The following is a 17,055-nucleotide window of genomic DNA, read 5'->3' as shown; positions in this document are numbered from 1 at the left end:
CGTCGGAAGTAGTGGAGGCAGGGGGAACTGGCAGACCTCAGGTAGGAAGTCAATTCTAAAAGGGTTTGCCGGTTACAATGGGGGAGGCGACAGGGAAATGGTGGCACCATAACTACTACAGACCTCTTTAGTGGTAATGCTGGTCATAGAGGTTCCTTTAAAATCAGTTTCAAAATAAGACAAGTTCAGCCCTTAGAAGCTAAATATAGAGGAGTACTGGGGCAATATAAGGCACCAGGTCTTCAGACTGCTGCCAACATCCCATGACATTTATATATATAAAATATAAAAAAACGAACACATACCAGGAAAAGGTAAAACAAGGTAAAACAAATCTTAAAATAATTTGTTAAACTGATATATAAACTGATTTATAAAATATCACATAATACAAAAAGACCATTACTAAAAGTCTTTAAAATACACTTCTAAATATAATGCTGCCCAAATTATATTAATTACCACAAAGTATTGTTATTTTAAGCATCTGTCTATTTAAACTGGATCGGAAAATAATCTATTTTCAGAGATATTTCTCAAACGTTTAAAAATAAACCTACAAAAACATGCTAAAACAAAAAAAAAAAAAAACTAACATGACTTCAGCATTGATCACACAGCGCCACCAACTGGTAGGATTTTGTACTATATATATATATATTTTGTTTGTCACTGTATGAAATAAATGAATTAGATAATGTACACGAACGAATGATGAAACTGCATCTATAAAGATAGGATATTAAAACATTAGATATAGGTATGCCAACATGTACAAAACATTTTGTAATAATGTCATTAGTTAAAAGGAGCTAAATAACCCAAACAATAAGATAGTTTATAGGACTTAAATGTATTATTAAAGTTATTTGATCAAAAAGTGATAACAAATTTCCACGAACTTCAAAATGTACTGTTCCAGGTCTATTTTATATATATATATATACACACAGGGCAGTCTTTAAAATATTTCCACACATATCACAACATTCACACATTAAATACACACGCAAAACTAATACTATAAAATGCTATAATACATACAAACAGCACAGTTAAAATCTAGCAAAATAGGCATTTGCAACCGGAGTGATTCGGGGGATTACAGTGAGACACAAAAGAATTATCTCTCAAAATATTTTTATACATTGTGGAAAAGGAGCACTGTAAAGATTTTTTTTTCAATGCTGCATTGTGGGATATTTGCTACTTTTGCTAAATATAAGTTTAAATCAAAGCACCTAAAGCAGCATAGATTAGTTTAGCCTATAGGTTTGTTTTTCTAGATTTGCTTGTAGTTATTCCATTGACAATGCCAACTATACATTAAAAAAACTCTCTCATCACTTGTGTTTTAACAGGCTTAGCCAAGCTGTGTTTATTAAAATATATATGATGTTTCGTGTTGTCCAGCAGGTGGTGTTGTAGTGTTGTGGAACCATCTGAGATGCTACAAGGCATGTAGAAGGTTAAGGATAAGATGTGTGTCCCTTGTTTTACCAAGCAGCATTCAGGTGCAATATTATCCAGGATTAATTGCAAAGAAGACAGTTATTCTGTCATCTCTGGTGCTGGTGAATTTTAAAATGCTTTCAATTAAAGAAAGCGGTCTCTGATTCCTCTCTTAAATTCAATGTCTTCTTAAAGTGGAAATGTTGCGAATATCCTCATCCATAAAATGGCCTAAGAGTTGACTTGCTCAATAAACAAAATATGTAATATGTAACATTTAATTTAGAAAACATCGGTTTCAAACAGAAGCACTAAGGTGCCTGGACTGGCAAAACTTTGATTGTCCAGCTACAGTGCAGCATGTACAACGTCCTTCCCCACCTGCCTATCAATATATAATGGATAATATGTCTGACAATTATATTATTACAATACGTTGGGAAATCTGATCACTGCTTAAAAAGCATATTAAAATTGCAGTTGAATTTAAAACTGTAGTAATTAACAGTAGTTACATATACAGAAGTAACATATAGTTCTGGTTAAGAGAAGAGATTGCAAAGGTAAATCAGATGACTTACCTGCAGGAGTTAGCCTATCCAATGGTACTCATGGATCTATGAAATAGTCTGATAGTCTTTGTAGTCCATTATCCGACTATTTCATTGATCAATGAGAACCACCGGATAGGCTAACTCCTGCAGGTACTTTTACTTAACATAGAAATGACAATTAGACACCAATGCTAATTAAATTAATGTTATTTATTTATTTTAAAAAGTGTCAGTAACTGAAATAGGTGTGAGGAAGAGGGGGAGATAAAGTCAAGTAGGACATTTTTAAATACCGTACATGGTTCATGCTATGCAGTGCTTGGTCATAAGCCTAATCATTGAGGGCAATATTGTTTGACATTCCACAGGCGCCAACACCTCCTTAGGTATTATACACGATGTTGGATTAGTTCAATAATGTTGGTTTTATTGGCAACATTAACCATTTTCATTGTGTGTGTAAGTGACCACTTATGGCTAAGGGCTTTTGTCTGTGCCTAAAAAACATTTCACCCTGTTACTTCTACATTTGAATGTGATGCAAAGATAAAAACACATATTATTTCCTTAATTCTAGCTCATTTACCACACAACTAAAATATATGGGGCATCTTTGAACAAAATAATAGTGCACATAAAACACAAACCACACATTTGTTTTAATGACTTTTTTTTTTTTTTTTTTACATAAAAGAAACAGCTCGATATATAAAGATGCTTGGAAGAATTTAAAAGAAAAATTAAATCCACAGTTTACGACACATTTTTGGGCAGACAATTGCAGTGCTTGTTTGACAAATTATGTCTTTATTCCCAGAAGAGCTTAAGGAATAGAACCTGTGATTGTTTCCTTTGCTTTGGAAAGTTTAGTTTAACCCCTTAAGGACCAAACTTCTGGAATAAAAGGGAATCATGACATGTCACACATGTCATGTGTCCTTAAGGGGTTAATGTCTTGTGTAGCCATGTGAAATAATTAATGCTCACTCTTGCTGCCTACTCAAACATCTAATTGTTCTATGCAATATAGTCTTTTGTAGAAATTATTACAAATTAGTTTTAGAATCATCCACAAGGAAATGGCATACACACACACACACACACACACACTCAAATAGGAAAGTATGGCTTTGTTTAGTTAAAAAAATACGTAGTGGTTGTTAGCACTATTATATTGGACACATGAACAATAATTCAAATAAGCCTAAATGCTGGTACATAGAGCTTGCCCTTTTTTTCTTGTAATACAAAATACAAAACATTGTCTACATTTGTGAGAGATAACCCCTTATTAGATGTTAAACTGACACACAACAGATGTATTTCGTCAAAAAGACCTTTGAAAATTGAAGGTCATCATGATTGGCATCATCATGACTCTGAATGATGTTAATACTACTCATAGAGAAGCATTCGATTAGGTACTTTTTTTGAGAAGCATCATATTGGTGGAGTGTGTAAATATCTGCACATGGTCTATCCGTCTCAAATGCTTCTCTATAACAAGCACTGGATTGGACCAAGCTCATCGCTACTCATGGTCTCAGAAGAGGCGGGGCAGTTAGTGAGAGTAGACTGTCCAGTATCACCAGTTTATTTTATGTTTTCCTAATTTTAAAAAGGGGGTTCATAAATATATTTTTTAACCATAGAATGTTTAAAGGACGCACAGATGACTCACATTGTAGTTTGGATTATTTGCATACAAGTAAAAAAAAATAGCTCATTTGGAATTACAAATTTAGCAAGGTCGCTCTGTGCTAAGGTTCCCTCTATAATGGCAAAAGTAAAGTAAAACTTGCCCAAGATCTGGTTGTAGATTTACCGATAGGCAAGTTATTTGAGTTCTGTTTTTATTTGTTTAGTGTTCTCTTGCAATCAGTTGTGGTTTGTTTGCAAATTATTACTTAATTACTTATCGGGATACTTAATAAATATCGGGGTGACTGCTAGCCAGGCTGGTTGTTCAAATGTGGGATCTCAAGTTATATTCTGGTGCTAATTCTTGTAGGGTAACTTAAACCCACTAAACTGACTGGCTGATCTGTCCTCACTGTGCTTAGTAATAAGGCAAGGGGGTAAGTCTGTGGGTTCTTCCACAGATCTGGCCAACTACCGAGATTTTTGCAAATGGTCCCAATTGCCACACTCAAAATGGAATAAGACTTTTTTGTTGTTTGTCTTTTCATGTTTTTTTGAAGTCAGGACAGTGTAACCTAAAATCCCCAAACTGAGCCAGTAAGGCAACAGTAGCTTGGTACTTATTGATTAATAAATAGTGGACTTATAAAGGTGACATTGTAAATGATTTGCCTCTACTAAACAGCCGAATTACGTTTTTTATAAAATAGTTGACTTTTTCAACCAACATTATTTAAATCTGTTGAAAGGCACTTACAAGGCTGGTGCAATGTATTCACAAATAAGCATCACTCAATATACCCTTTTTGAAGTGTTGTATACTCTGTTAGTGAAAGTATTTTGTTGATTTTATTGATACTTAACAAGATATTGTAGCTGAACATCTAGTAACCTAATAACCTTATTTTGTATAGTCCAATTGTTTTAGTTTTGTGTGTAGTTCCTGTTAAGATTTTTTTTCAATACAGATATTTTTTTTAGCATCTTTTTTATTTTCTATCGTTTAATATACTGTATTTTGAAGCAATTTCAAGGACATATAAGACCATGGTTCTTGGAACTTTCCCAGCATTCCAATCGATCCTTACAATAGCCTGACATCCCATGTCTAACAGTAAATTCAAAGTGCCATAAAATATTGCATACTCTTCAAATAAAGGGATAGAAACCGCTCAATAATACATTTTTGTATTGTTTGATTAAATATACTTTTTTTTCAGTTGACATTTAAGGAGCTGAAATAGTTTTATGCCTGAAACCAAAAATGCAGCATCAGGGGAAATTTCAGTTTTCTGATTTATATACTCAGTTGCACAATGCCTATTTAGGAACAGTTTTCTTATAACTAAGTCAATTTATAAATAAACACATAGCAATATTAGAATGCATTAGACAATTTCAGGTAATTCAAAATGTTCTCATAATTGATCTGCAAGATCTTTGAATGTTCTGCAAGAATTTAAAGATAATAGTTGACATTAGGCTATAATTTGCATTTGTTGTTCATTGATTTTGTTTACTTTATGGAATTTAAGGATTGCACAATATTATGTATGTAAACAAACATTAGCTTAAAGGAAAAAAAGATGTATTGCTAACACTAAAGGGTACCTCAGCCCTACCTCCCACCCATCAATGGGGAGACTGTGCAGGCATTAGGCTCTCCCAAAAGGAAAGCATTGACTACAGAGTTTTAGAAGACAGTGGATGTTCTCATGCAAAATGTGAGGACGTCCAGTACCATTTCATGGACTCAAACTCAGTAAAAGGCCAGCAAGCACCTCTAGCGGCTGTCTGGTAGAGAACCACTAGAGTCTGTCTTAACTCTGCATTCTCTGAAACTGCAATTTTGCAGCTGTAATGGTAAGGGGCAGGGGCACTGCACCTAGAACACTTCAATTAGATGAAGTGGTCTGGGTGCCTATAGTGTCCTTTTAAATTGTGGATTTGACTTACATTGGAGTCTTACAATTTATTGACCATTGCTATAAAATATCAATCCAGTTAGAGCTGCTGAAGATTGTCAGATGGGGCGAAAATGTGAGCTAGCAACCCTCACATCTCAAGGTTTATTTTTAACCCATCATAATTTATTTTGGTATCAGAGATTTTATGACATGTAAATTATTACGAAAATAAGAAGCTTACTTGAAGTTCTGCATGAGTCACAAAACTAACACCGATCTAATCACTAAGCCATGCAACTGTGTAGCTTTTTTGTTTTTAAAAAAAATGGCATCCAAACCCTATATTTGTATTACTATCTTTGAAATCATGGCTAAGTATCGTATTGGGAAAGCTGCCAATGTGAAAAGAGAAGATAAAAAAGCAAAGTATAATCCAAACTTGTTCTGCTAAAGCTTTTTGGCTTTAACCTTGAGCTAAACCAAAGCAGTTAAGCCAAGATAAAGGTGTTTGGTGATGTAATCTGATGTGAGGTAATAGAATGTCACTCATGGAAATGTCAAGCATTACAAGTGAAGAAAAAGAATAATAATAAAAAATAAATAAAAAATAAATAAAATAAAAGGCCAGTGACTGATCCATGACCATAAAAAGCACGAAAAATGCCAACATATGCAAATCATAAATAAATGAAACTCAGAAGGTACAACACTTGTAATACAGGTATTTTTTACAATTCTTACAGGGTTTTCACTAAATTCTGAACTTTTGCAAATAAATATGATTTACAAAATTTATGTTAAACTAGCCTAGTTGTGAGTATAGCTGTGTCGAAGAATTTTTTATGAATCAGCTTTTTTTTTTTTTTTATCTTGGTTTGCCACTTGAGATTTAATTCCCTAAAATTGTTCATGATAATAGTTAATAATATAATTTTATAATATACAATGAGTTCTATAGATACTGTTCTGGCACTTTTTATTAATTCGTTCATCACGGTCATGTTGGCCAGTGAAAAGCCTTCAAACTAGCAAGTCCAGATATTCACCTAAATAGTGGGAGAACCTGCTCATCAGCTACATATAACACAATCTTTCTTTATCGTCAAACTCAGCACGTGCAATGCTAAAATGTATCAGAAGGTCATGTAGTTACTTTCCCTTTACCATGATAGTTCTGATTCAAACAGTAAAGATATTTTACTTATTTTATTAAACTAAAGATATCATTAGATTCATTTCTAAGAGTGCATTTTTTTTCCGGTAGTTAGCCTTGAGATATATATAAAAAACAATTATTCAAACACAATCTTCCTTTACCTTCGCAGCAATATGAAAACTGGAGGCCAAGCCAACCTGACAGTTTCTTTTCTGCGGGAGAAGATTGTGTCGTTATTATCTGGCATGAAAACGGGCAATGGAATGACGTACCGTGCAATTATCACCTTACATACACCTGCAAGAAGGGAACAGGTAATGAGAACACCTTTTTTTAAGTCATTTGCAAGTCTTTCGATATAGGAGATGATGTTTGCGTTACTGGCAATAAGAACAGATTTGTGAAAAACAAAAAAGCATGCGGTTTGTAGGAAAATAAAAAGATATACTCATGATTTAGAAAATAATGAAAAGACAGGGCAGAGGCGCAAAACACAAAATATATTGACTGGCGGTTGTTAGATGACATGCAATTTTCTAATTTTTTTAATTTATGTTGTCGTTCATGTGGTGGCGTGAATACTTGCAAGATATATATATATATACACACACACACACACACACACAATTCTTATCATTAAATCAGTTGCTGAAATGCCCACCCCTGCACACCACCATACACATTCATTTCAGTTGATTTGATTTTTGGGAATGCCTGATTAATATCGTACCTTAATTTTGTTTTAGTTGCTTGTGGACAGCCTCCTGTAGTAGAAAATGCAAAAACATTTGGAAAGGTTAAGCCACGTTATGAGATCAATTCACTAATAAGATACCACTGCAAAGACGGATTCGTCCAGCGTCACATGCCAACTATTCGATGCCTAGGAGATGGAAGATGGGATCTGCCCAAGGTTACATGTATGCAACGTAAGTATCCTTTAACATCTTTAAAAAACAAACAAAACAAAAAAACACTTTAGTCTCCAGTTTTCCAAGCAGAAACTAGTAAATAAAAAGTATTTAATTCTCAGATTTTTATTACTTACATATTTTTAGTATGTAAAATAACAAACTCACTAGGATTAATAGCAGTGTTGGATATCAGTAGTAAAATGTACAAAGATGTACCGAAGAAAGCATCATAATCTGATTGTATTCGGAAATCAGAGAGCTCCTACCTCATTGAATGCCACTCCATCAACACATCCAGTGCTGATCCCAAAGAAAGATTAGGTTCCATGTTTATTTCAACACATGCAAAAAAAAAAGGGCTGATTGGGAAGTGGGTCAAGCAAGCTGACTGATTCACAGTGTTATACTTTTATTCACGAATGTTACTTGAATAAAGCTTGTATATGATCATGTCTTTGTAATTTGTACAACTCTTAGTACTTCAGAAAAAAAGTGTTCTTCATAAAGCAAATAGAAAGTTACTGCAAGTACCATAACCACTTCAGTGTTTTGAAGTGTTCATAGTACTTGGAGTCTGTATGTACAGTGTTTCAGTTTGAAACATTGCACATACCAAGAAATGTTTCATTCCTGCAGGGCGTGTAACTCCATCACTGGCAGTATCATCGGTCAGTGCAGAGCAAGAGTTCTGGGATGGCTAATATTCCATCCACAGATGGTCATTCATTGACTGAGAGTGATCAGCTAAGGCTCTCAGATAACCAATAATTGATAGCTTTAGCAATCAGCTTCTGTAGCTCTTCAGAAGCCAAATGCCAATCACAAGGCTGATAGAAGACTAAGTATCTGGCAGGACTGTTTTGCCGGTTTCGCAATGGCAGGACCCAAGTTTGCCCCACTACTGGGGAACAGCACTAGGACATCCAAGCATCATAACTACTACAGCGGGGTGTTTTGGCTATGATGCTAAGAATAATCATGTTAGAACATAAATACAAATGACAAGTTACTGCAATATTAATTACCATTTAAAAATTACTTTTAATGAAGACTGGATAAATGATTTAGCACATGATAATCAGTATACTTGTTGATAATGTTTTAATGTATTATTATTATTTTTTTTTTGTAGCGTCCATGTACCAACGGACTTATTCTAAGAAATATTACTACAAATTCATTCCACCTGAGATGAGGACCTCTCAAAACTCCCCCAAACATCAACACCGTTGGAGCAGGACTTGGCAAAACTCCCCACGCTGAATGAGTTTTTAACACCACCAGCGGACACTTTAGCTGCCGAAGTCCTAAATTACAGTGCCTTTGAAATAAGAAGTGTTATCTGTCGGGCCTTGGACATTTTGGGACAATGGCATAAAAAAAAAAAAAAAAAAATTGAAGATCAAACATTTTGAATTAAAACATTAGCCATTCTAGGGAACTAAACCAGATGTAAGCATAAAATAATTTCCAGCCTACTAGAAATCTTTCGTTTTTGTATGTCACCAATGCAAACCATTTTATTGTATTAATACAAGCTTACTTTAATATTTAAACAGCTTGACAGTAGCACCGATGACATTTGTAAATAAGATGATTTAAATACGTTTTCTAATCATGTATATAAAAAAATAAATAGTGACACTAAAGTCAAGCATATTTAATAAGTGCTATATAGTGCAACCGTCAAATCATAAATTTAAATTGATGCTCGTTTACCGAGGCTGGAAATAATTCGAAGTGTGGAGGAAAAATTTGTGCCAGAAGAGGAGACGTTTTCACCATTAAAAAAAAAGATTGTGCCATATATTGAAATGTTTTTATGTTTTAAGAGAAAAAAACCCAAACAAAACAAACTAAGCTTTGAAGGTACATCAGAATCTAGCCTCTGTGTTGACTGCAATAAAGGAGTAATTTTTCTTGCCATCATCCATGACCACTTTTTAAAAATGGACTATTTGGATGAATTATCTTTTATTCTATTAGTCAGTAGTTTTGTTTTATGTTTTAGAAACATTTTCAGTGGCAGAGGGTTCTGTTCCTGGACTAAAAGAGTTAAACTACTGTACTAACTCATTAACCCCTTCAGGACCAGAGACATGTCGGGAATTTCACGATTACAAGGGATGCGCCTAAGCCTGATCCTGAAGGAGTTAAGGGAGTCATTTCTAATGGTCAGTGACGCAAACGCTGACATCGATGCACCACATTTGCGTCACGCCTATCATTTACAAAACTGCATCGCTTTTTTTGATGCAAGCGTTTATATGGAGTCAAGACTGCTGCATAAGTAGATGCAACAAAAAAATTAAAGTAAAAGAAGTGACTCAGTTTTGAATTTGCATCAAATTATTTGCACCTGAGAAGATCCCACTTTTATTATTTTTTTTGTTTTTGTTTTTCGTTTTGTTATACCAATAGGGGACCTTTGTTAAGTGTGTTTGAAAACACTAACATTGTATCTGGAGGGTGCATTTACAATTGTTTTGTAAAAAAAAAAAAAAATACAAAAAAAAACAAAAAAACACAGTAAATAATTTTGTACATATAATCATTTCTAGGTCTTTTTTAATGAAATAGTAAATGTTTATTGATGAATGCGGCAGCTGTGAAGCATACTCAAATAATTGTACAAAGCCATACTGCTTAAATTTATGGGATGTGTTGTCGTCAAATCAAAAGACGTTTTATTTTGATTATCAAAATGTCATCTCTTTTTTTTATGACCAAACATCATAGCTTATTAATCTAAAAATTAGGATGCATCCCTACCTAAAATCAAGAAATCCAAATTAATAATTTTTTTCTCTCATCTCATCTTGTTGGGATCAAATATTTCATTTCAGAGTATCAGCGTATTAAAAGAACATATATTGTTATATTAAACCTGCACACTGTAGTAGATACAATATATATTTCTGGAAAAAAAAAAAAATCTCCCTGTTACTTTAAACGTAGGCACGGAAGCAGGACTTGGAAATGGGACAAATGGTTTAGCACCTTCTGTTTCTAAAACTCACAGTTATGTTGTTACTGAAAATATTTTCACCTTTTTGCCTAGAAAACTTAATTTAGCTACAATGCTGCATAATTCGTCAAGCACACTTGAATAATCTCATGTATTTATACTCTCTTGTGAAATATTTTGTCATTATATTCCTAAATTTTCTTTTCCCCTCGAAAAATGTATCCTAAGAATAGCACATTAATGTAAAATAACTAAATATATATTGTTTAATATATTGATTTCCCTTTTTTTTATTTTTTTTATTTTTTTTTAAAATGTTAGTGCAGTATGCACCTGGAACTCAGTAGCAAAAAAAAAAAAAAAAGTAATGAAAACGCTAAACATGTATTTATTGAAATTAGTCTACTGTAATAAAATATCTGGTATTTACTAAAGGCACATAGACATTCCATAAAGAAAAACAGTTATGGCTTCTTAACAATCCGTCCTACTTACTAATAGAGTGATTGATTCATTCCGTCAGCTGCTGCAAATTGCTGAAACTTTTTTGTACTTGACAACAATGCACCACAGTGTTGACCTGTATGTTTTTTTTTCTATTATTACAATGCACATAATACTTTTTTTCCTGTATTTATATTATAACGTGTATAGTATATAATGTGAACCTTTGGATATTTGTGAATGAAAGTCTAAAATCTTTGTAACTTTTTATATTCGCTTCTGTTTCACCAAAGAAACTCTGTTTTGTTTGCTAGTAAATGGTTTATAGTGTTTTTATTTATTCTATTTTTTTTTTTTTTTAATTATTATTATTTTCTAAATAGAAGAATGTGTAACTAGGGACAAAATCAATAAACACTCAAATGTTCACATGTCTCTAGCAGGTTCCCTGAGCCTGTTTAGTTATCTGAAACCGAATGATTGTTAAGCTTCAGATCTCGGAAATTGAAACCATTCTATGCGTTTATATCTCTGTTTCTCTATTCACATCAAGGTGTCCCTGATTGGTTGAATTGTAGCTAGAATTTTTGAGGCAGCAAATTATATAACGATACGATATTTATCTACGTCAAGATAGTTTGATCAATATTTTGTCTATGCTATGGCAAAGCATTCTTTCAAACGGTTCTATGCAATCCTTGTGCCTTTTAGTTTGAATGCATGTGACAAGGTGGATAAAACAGTTGACGTAGGGTCCATGAAAGCTGCCAATATTAATTCCTTATGGTAATTTACTAAACCGGGATAGGCAACCTTCAACACTCTAGATGTTGTGGACTCCTATAATACTCTTACAGCCACAGTGTTGACAAAGCTTCAGGGGAGATGTAGTCCACAACATCTGGAATGCCGAAGGTTGTCCAACCATGCACTAAACCTTTATGTTGGCTTAAAAAGTGACACGTAACAATTATCCACCTGCTGCAACTGAAGTTTTTTTCCCCACTAGTCTTTGTTATACATTTTTCAAGTTGGTTTTACATTTACCATTGCTCACTGTTTTAGTTACCCTGCTTGTAATTTATAAGCCTCTTTACAAACTTTTGATTCTGTCTGGCTTTTGTCATTGGTAAAAAAAAGAATAAAACCTATTAGACCATTGTATCCAATACTGGATTGTTATCGAACTAGCGGAAACATTACCACTCAAAGAAAATATCCGACTATCTTCCTCTTAAAAAGGGCATCCCTGTTGGGCAAATTGAAGAGTCTCTTATAATTTTATCAAATGTAAAGTGCTAGATGTTTAAATGGATATGACATATGCATTTATATTGTGATTCTTCTTAAAAAGTTGTAAGTATGCAATGAGGATCGTAAGGACAGTTTTCATGGCTTCAAGGTGTAGATCTGGATTTCACCAACTAGCTGTGAAATAAATTATCCTTTTCCCAAAGTACAAAACCGACAATTGATATTTTATTATGTTTATATCCCATGGTTGGATTTAGAGTTTAAAGTATATATTTTTTCTATGTTCTCTGCCATGGTCCTACATATATATACCTGCATTTTTTTTGCACATGCACAAGGCAGGTAGGTGCTGCAGGGTTCATTGGCCTCACTGATTATATGTATAGTTGCCGAGGAAGCATAAAGTTGGTTGGCACGGTGACCAAAAGACTAATTAAGTGCAGTGCTAAGTTAGTGTTTGGATTGCAGAGCGTTCAGTCATATCAATTAAAGCTAATAACTTGTCTAAAGCAGGCATCTTAAACTCTGCCCCCTGGATGTTACTGAATAGAATCTACCTCTGGCCATATATTGCATACAAATAATTTGGGAAGTTCGGAGATTAATATGAATTTAACAAGAACCATCAATGCCAGGTAGGAGGAGACTATGCATGGAAACACTGCAGTCCTTGGGTACACCCTATTGCAAATTATAAATATATATTTGTACTCGGGGTTTCAATACCATCTCTCGGCAAGTAAAACAGCCATTGATCTAATCAATAGCATCTTTTGAACTTTTGAAGACCATCCAAAGGACAACATGTGATCGAAACATGTGACCTACTGTTTTATACCATCTATAATATCTATGAACCAATGTACAACCACCGACTTTGCAGTTTCAACACTTTGGATGCTTCAATTTGGTATCAGCTTTAGTTGGTTCAAGTTCTGGTTTGAGATATGTAAAAAGCTGAATGTATTAAATCCTTTGGAGGTCATTGTCATTTCCTTGGCATGACGTTGTCAAAGGATTTCTAACATTGGCTAAAAACCCGCAAACAAAACACACTTAAAAAAAAGCATGTATGCAAGTCAATCTATGGGCTGTGATCTTTGCAAATATCTAAGCACTTGATGTACGTTTATTCTGACATGAACATACAAAATGTGTTTATGATACTATATACAATTCTTTGTGCTATTACTCTCAAAATTAAAGCTGTATTTTTCATTTTAAATATGTAACTTAAAACCTCCCTTCCGTAAGCATTGGCTTCCACAACAAATCAATAATCACTTACATGTTCGTGTGTGGGTAGATACTTTACTCGCTGCAATGGTTTCACATTTGGAGCTTACAATGTCAATTCCGTTCAGCTCTGCTCTTTATGAAGGATCTGTTATAAGATTAGACATAAATGTTTGTATAAATGAACTGTGCTGTTTCAAAAAGCTATGTTTTATAAAAGAATGGGATCAAATGCAGAATGTTGAATCATATCATTCAATCAGAGTGCCAAAAAAGAGATCATAGAGTCTAAAACAAGGACAATTATTCTTTACAATTTTAAACATATTATTCGTCAGTAGATTGTCCTCCTTAAATGGTTTATGTTTTATTTCAGACTCATTAGTTGTGATGTTTTCATACTGCCTGTTGAAACCAAGTGAATTTGAAGACTCCAAAACTAAAAAATGTTAACCATTTAAGAGTAAAAATGTTAACCATTTAAGAGTGTAAAAACAAATAATTTGCCATAAGTTAATTGGTCAACTGACTTTTCCACTGTTTGCTGGAGTTCAATGCTCATGAAGCCATAGTAATAACCCAAGGGCACTGAAAAGCCACTAAGGGATCAGAGTGATAACAGAAAACACCACCATTGGCTAAGATGTACATAGATGGTGTCAGATGACGATACATGGACCAATACAGGTGAGAGAAACAGTGTGATACTTAGATCATGATTTAAGAAAATAGGAATTTGCATAGAATACCAAGGCAAATAATTTTAACAGATCAGAAGAATGGAGTTTTCAGACACAAACAGTGTCCTCAGAGACTGGACCAGTTGGCTAGTAAAAATGCAAGAACTAGAATTTTGTACAGTGATAAACTTTAGTTCAGGTAAATCACTTCGTTTGTGTAAGGTTTTTTTTTAGTTCAGGAAGTCCGATTGTCATTCATTTGGTGGTTCTACACGTTTGAATATTGTCCATGCAAAACGATTTTGACAAAAACAAAAAAGGATGCGAAAATGGGTCAATCAGTGTACTTCAAATTATAAATATTATGTATATATTTGATACATGAGAGGATAAGCCCATCTGCCAACGTCAAGGCAGACCCCCCCAGGTGGGTCCTAACTCTAACCATTGACGTTGGCAGGTGGGCTTATCCTCTCATGGCCACTGGAGGTAACTAAAAAAAAAACATTTGGTTAAAAATACATAGGAATTAAGGAGAGAGCGCAGGTAACTTGTTTTTCTTTGGTTTTTACTATATATTGGGGCTGATGTGTACTGTAGTCTTTGCTGCCACCCAGTAGTGATGGGAGTGAGAGCAGGACTTATCTTTCTGCATTTGTATCCATTTTTTGTATCATTCAGCCTTGTTACAATGCAGATGCCCATCCCATGTGTTCCCTATTAAGGGTTAATAATATATAGGGGTGTATATAAAAAATACCCCTTTCTGTCTCATTAGAGATCTTTGCCATATATGCAGGGCCAGGATTAGCCTCTCTGATACCCCATGGCCATTTTCCTCAGTGAGCCCCAGCCTGTCATATATAAAGCTTGGGGTATATGATTGGATGGATATGACTAGTTTGGGGGTATGTAACTGGATGGGTGAATGTGATTAATTTGGGGTATGACTGTATGGCAATTACAACAATGTGGCAATAAGTGCAAGGTAGGTGGAGATAGATGACATGTTATGTGGCCAAGTGTGGCATTGTGATGGGGTAAGTGGGTATGACATGAAGGTGAGATGGGACCATCTGACTGGGTGGATAGGGGTATATGATCGGTTCTGAATATGTGGCCGGTTGGGTGGCTGAATGACAATGTATACGTAGGAGCATATTTGTGTGATGTGTTAGTGAGTGCATGTGAATGACAGTGTGTGAATATAGTGAAGTGCTTTTATAGAGTTCCAGTGTGTGCAGGAACATATTTGTGTGATGTCTTAGTTTGCATGTATAAGTATTTAGTGTGTATGCACACTATGTTTCCATTCCCATCTGCCTCTTTTTTTATCTCTCTCTACCCCCCTCTATTTATTTATTTTTCCCTCACGTGTTCTTTACACCATTTCCATAGTTATGCCCTCTCCCCATAACCCTCCCATTCTCCAGTTCTTCCCCTCTTCATTCACCCCATCCACTACTTGTTCCCCTCTTCTTTATCCCTTGAAAAAACCTGTTCAGCTCTTCTGCCTCCTGCAGAAAACTATTCTTCATCTCTTTTCTCCCACAGGCAGTCAAATGTACAGGAGGTTGTGCAGTGTTATGATGCTGACGTCATCTCTGCACGCTCTCTTGCAGTTCCTTTGGTTGCCAGCTGGAAGTCAGGACCTGCTGTTACTGGTGGCAGGTGAGAAGGAGAAAGAGCTTATCTCCTTCTCGCCCGAGCACTCCAGCTGTTGTACCACCAATGCTATACGATACCAGCAGCGCCACCACACTACCATTTGCCACCATGATGGATGACCTTGGCAGCCTCATGGGATATATATATATAAATATGTATGTAAATGTCCACACAAGATTAGTGATGTCGCGAACACAAAATTTTCGGTTCGCGAATGGCGAACGCGAACTGCCGCAAACGTTCGCGAACCGGCAAACCGGGCGAACCGCCATTGACTTCAATGGGCAGGCGAATTTTAAAACCCACAGGGACTCTTGTTGGCCACAAAAGTGATGGAAAAGTTGTTTCAAGGGGACTAACACCTGGACTGTGGAATACCGGAGGGGGATCCATGGCAAAAATCCCAAGGAAAATTACACAGTTAATGCAGAGTCTGGTTTTAATCCATAAAGGGCAGAAATCACCTAACATTCCTAAATCACAATGGATATGGATTGACACCTGACATATGACATATTGACACCTTGACATATGGATTGACACCTGTCCTCAGAGACTCTGATACACACTGACACAGAGCAGAATAGGGACTGTTCACCCTACATAGGGTCACTTGGCAGGTATGGATTGACACCTATCCTCAGGGCCGGTGCTTGGATTTTTAGGTACATAGGCGAAGATGCCTTTTTCCGCCCCCCCCCCTAAAAAAAAACATCTTCACCTATGTGCCTCTTAACCAGCCCCTCCCTGGTCCCTTCCCTGTCCCTTAGTGTTCTTCTCCCCTCCCCCCTCTTTTCCCTGTCTCTTGGTGTTTCTCTCCCATTCCCTCCCTGTCCCTTGGTGCACCCCACACCCCTTTAGTGGTCACACTCCCCTTCCTGGTGTGTCAATGTGTACAGAGTGTAGCGGAGCGGAGCGCGGTACAGGAGCTTCAGTTTTCTGTACCCGGCCGAACTGACAGGGAGTGCTCTCTCTGTGAGCACCTCCTGTCAGTCTGGCCAGGTACAGGAAACAGAAGCTCCTGTACCGCGCTCCGCTCCGCTACACTCTGTACACACTGACAGTCACACACTCAATGACAAACACAGACTCATTGACAGACACACTGATAGTCACACACAGACTCAATGACAAACATACTCTCACTGATTTGACAGACACACACTCATACAGTGACAAAC

General features: G+C 35.6%; 1 protein-coding gene across 1 annotated transcript in view; it reads left to right on the top strand.

The window, feature by feature from the left end:
• The window catches only part of VCAN (versican), a 92,459-nt gene extending 80,259 nt beyond the window's left edge, over positions 1-12,200 (top strand). Inside the window, exons 13-15 of the mRNA XM_063453709.1 lie at positions 6,880-7,024; positions 7,457-7,639; positions 8,757-12,200. Of these exons, the coding sequence (XP_063309779.1) occupies positions 6,880-7,024; positions 7,457-7,639; positions 8,757-8,887 (459 nt within the window). The 3' untranslated portion in view covers positions 8,888-12,200. The remainder of the gene's footprint in view (positions 1-6,879; positions 7,025-7,456; positions 7,640-8,756) is intronic.
• Positions 12,201-17,055: the final 4,855 nt, after the last annotated feature.

This window comes from Pelobates fuscus, chromosome 5 (assembly GCF_036172605.1).
Source record: "Pelobates fuscus isolate aPelFus1 chromosome 5, aPelFus1.pri, whole genome shotgun sequence".
NCBI lineage: Eukaryota > Metazoa > Chordata > Amphibia > Anura > Pelobatidae > Pelobates > Pelobates fuscus.
Note: the sequence above shows the minus strand (reverse complement) of the source record. Positions and strands in the feature narration are given on the sequence as shown.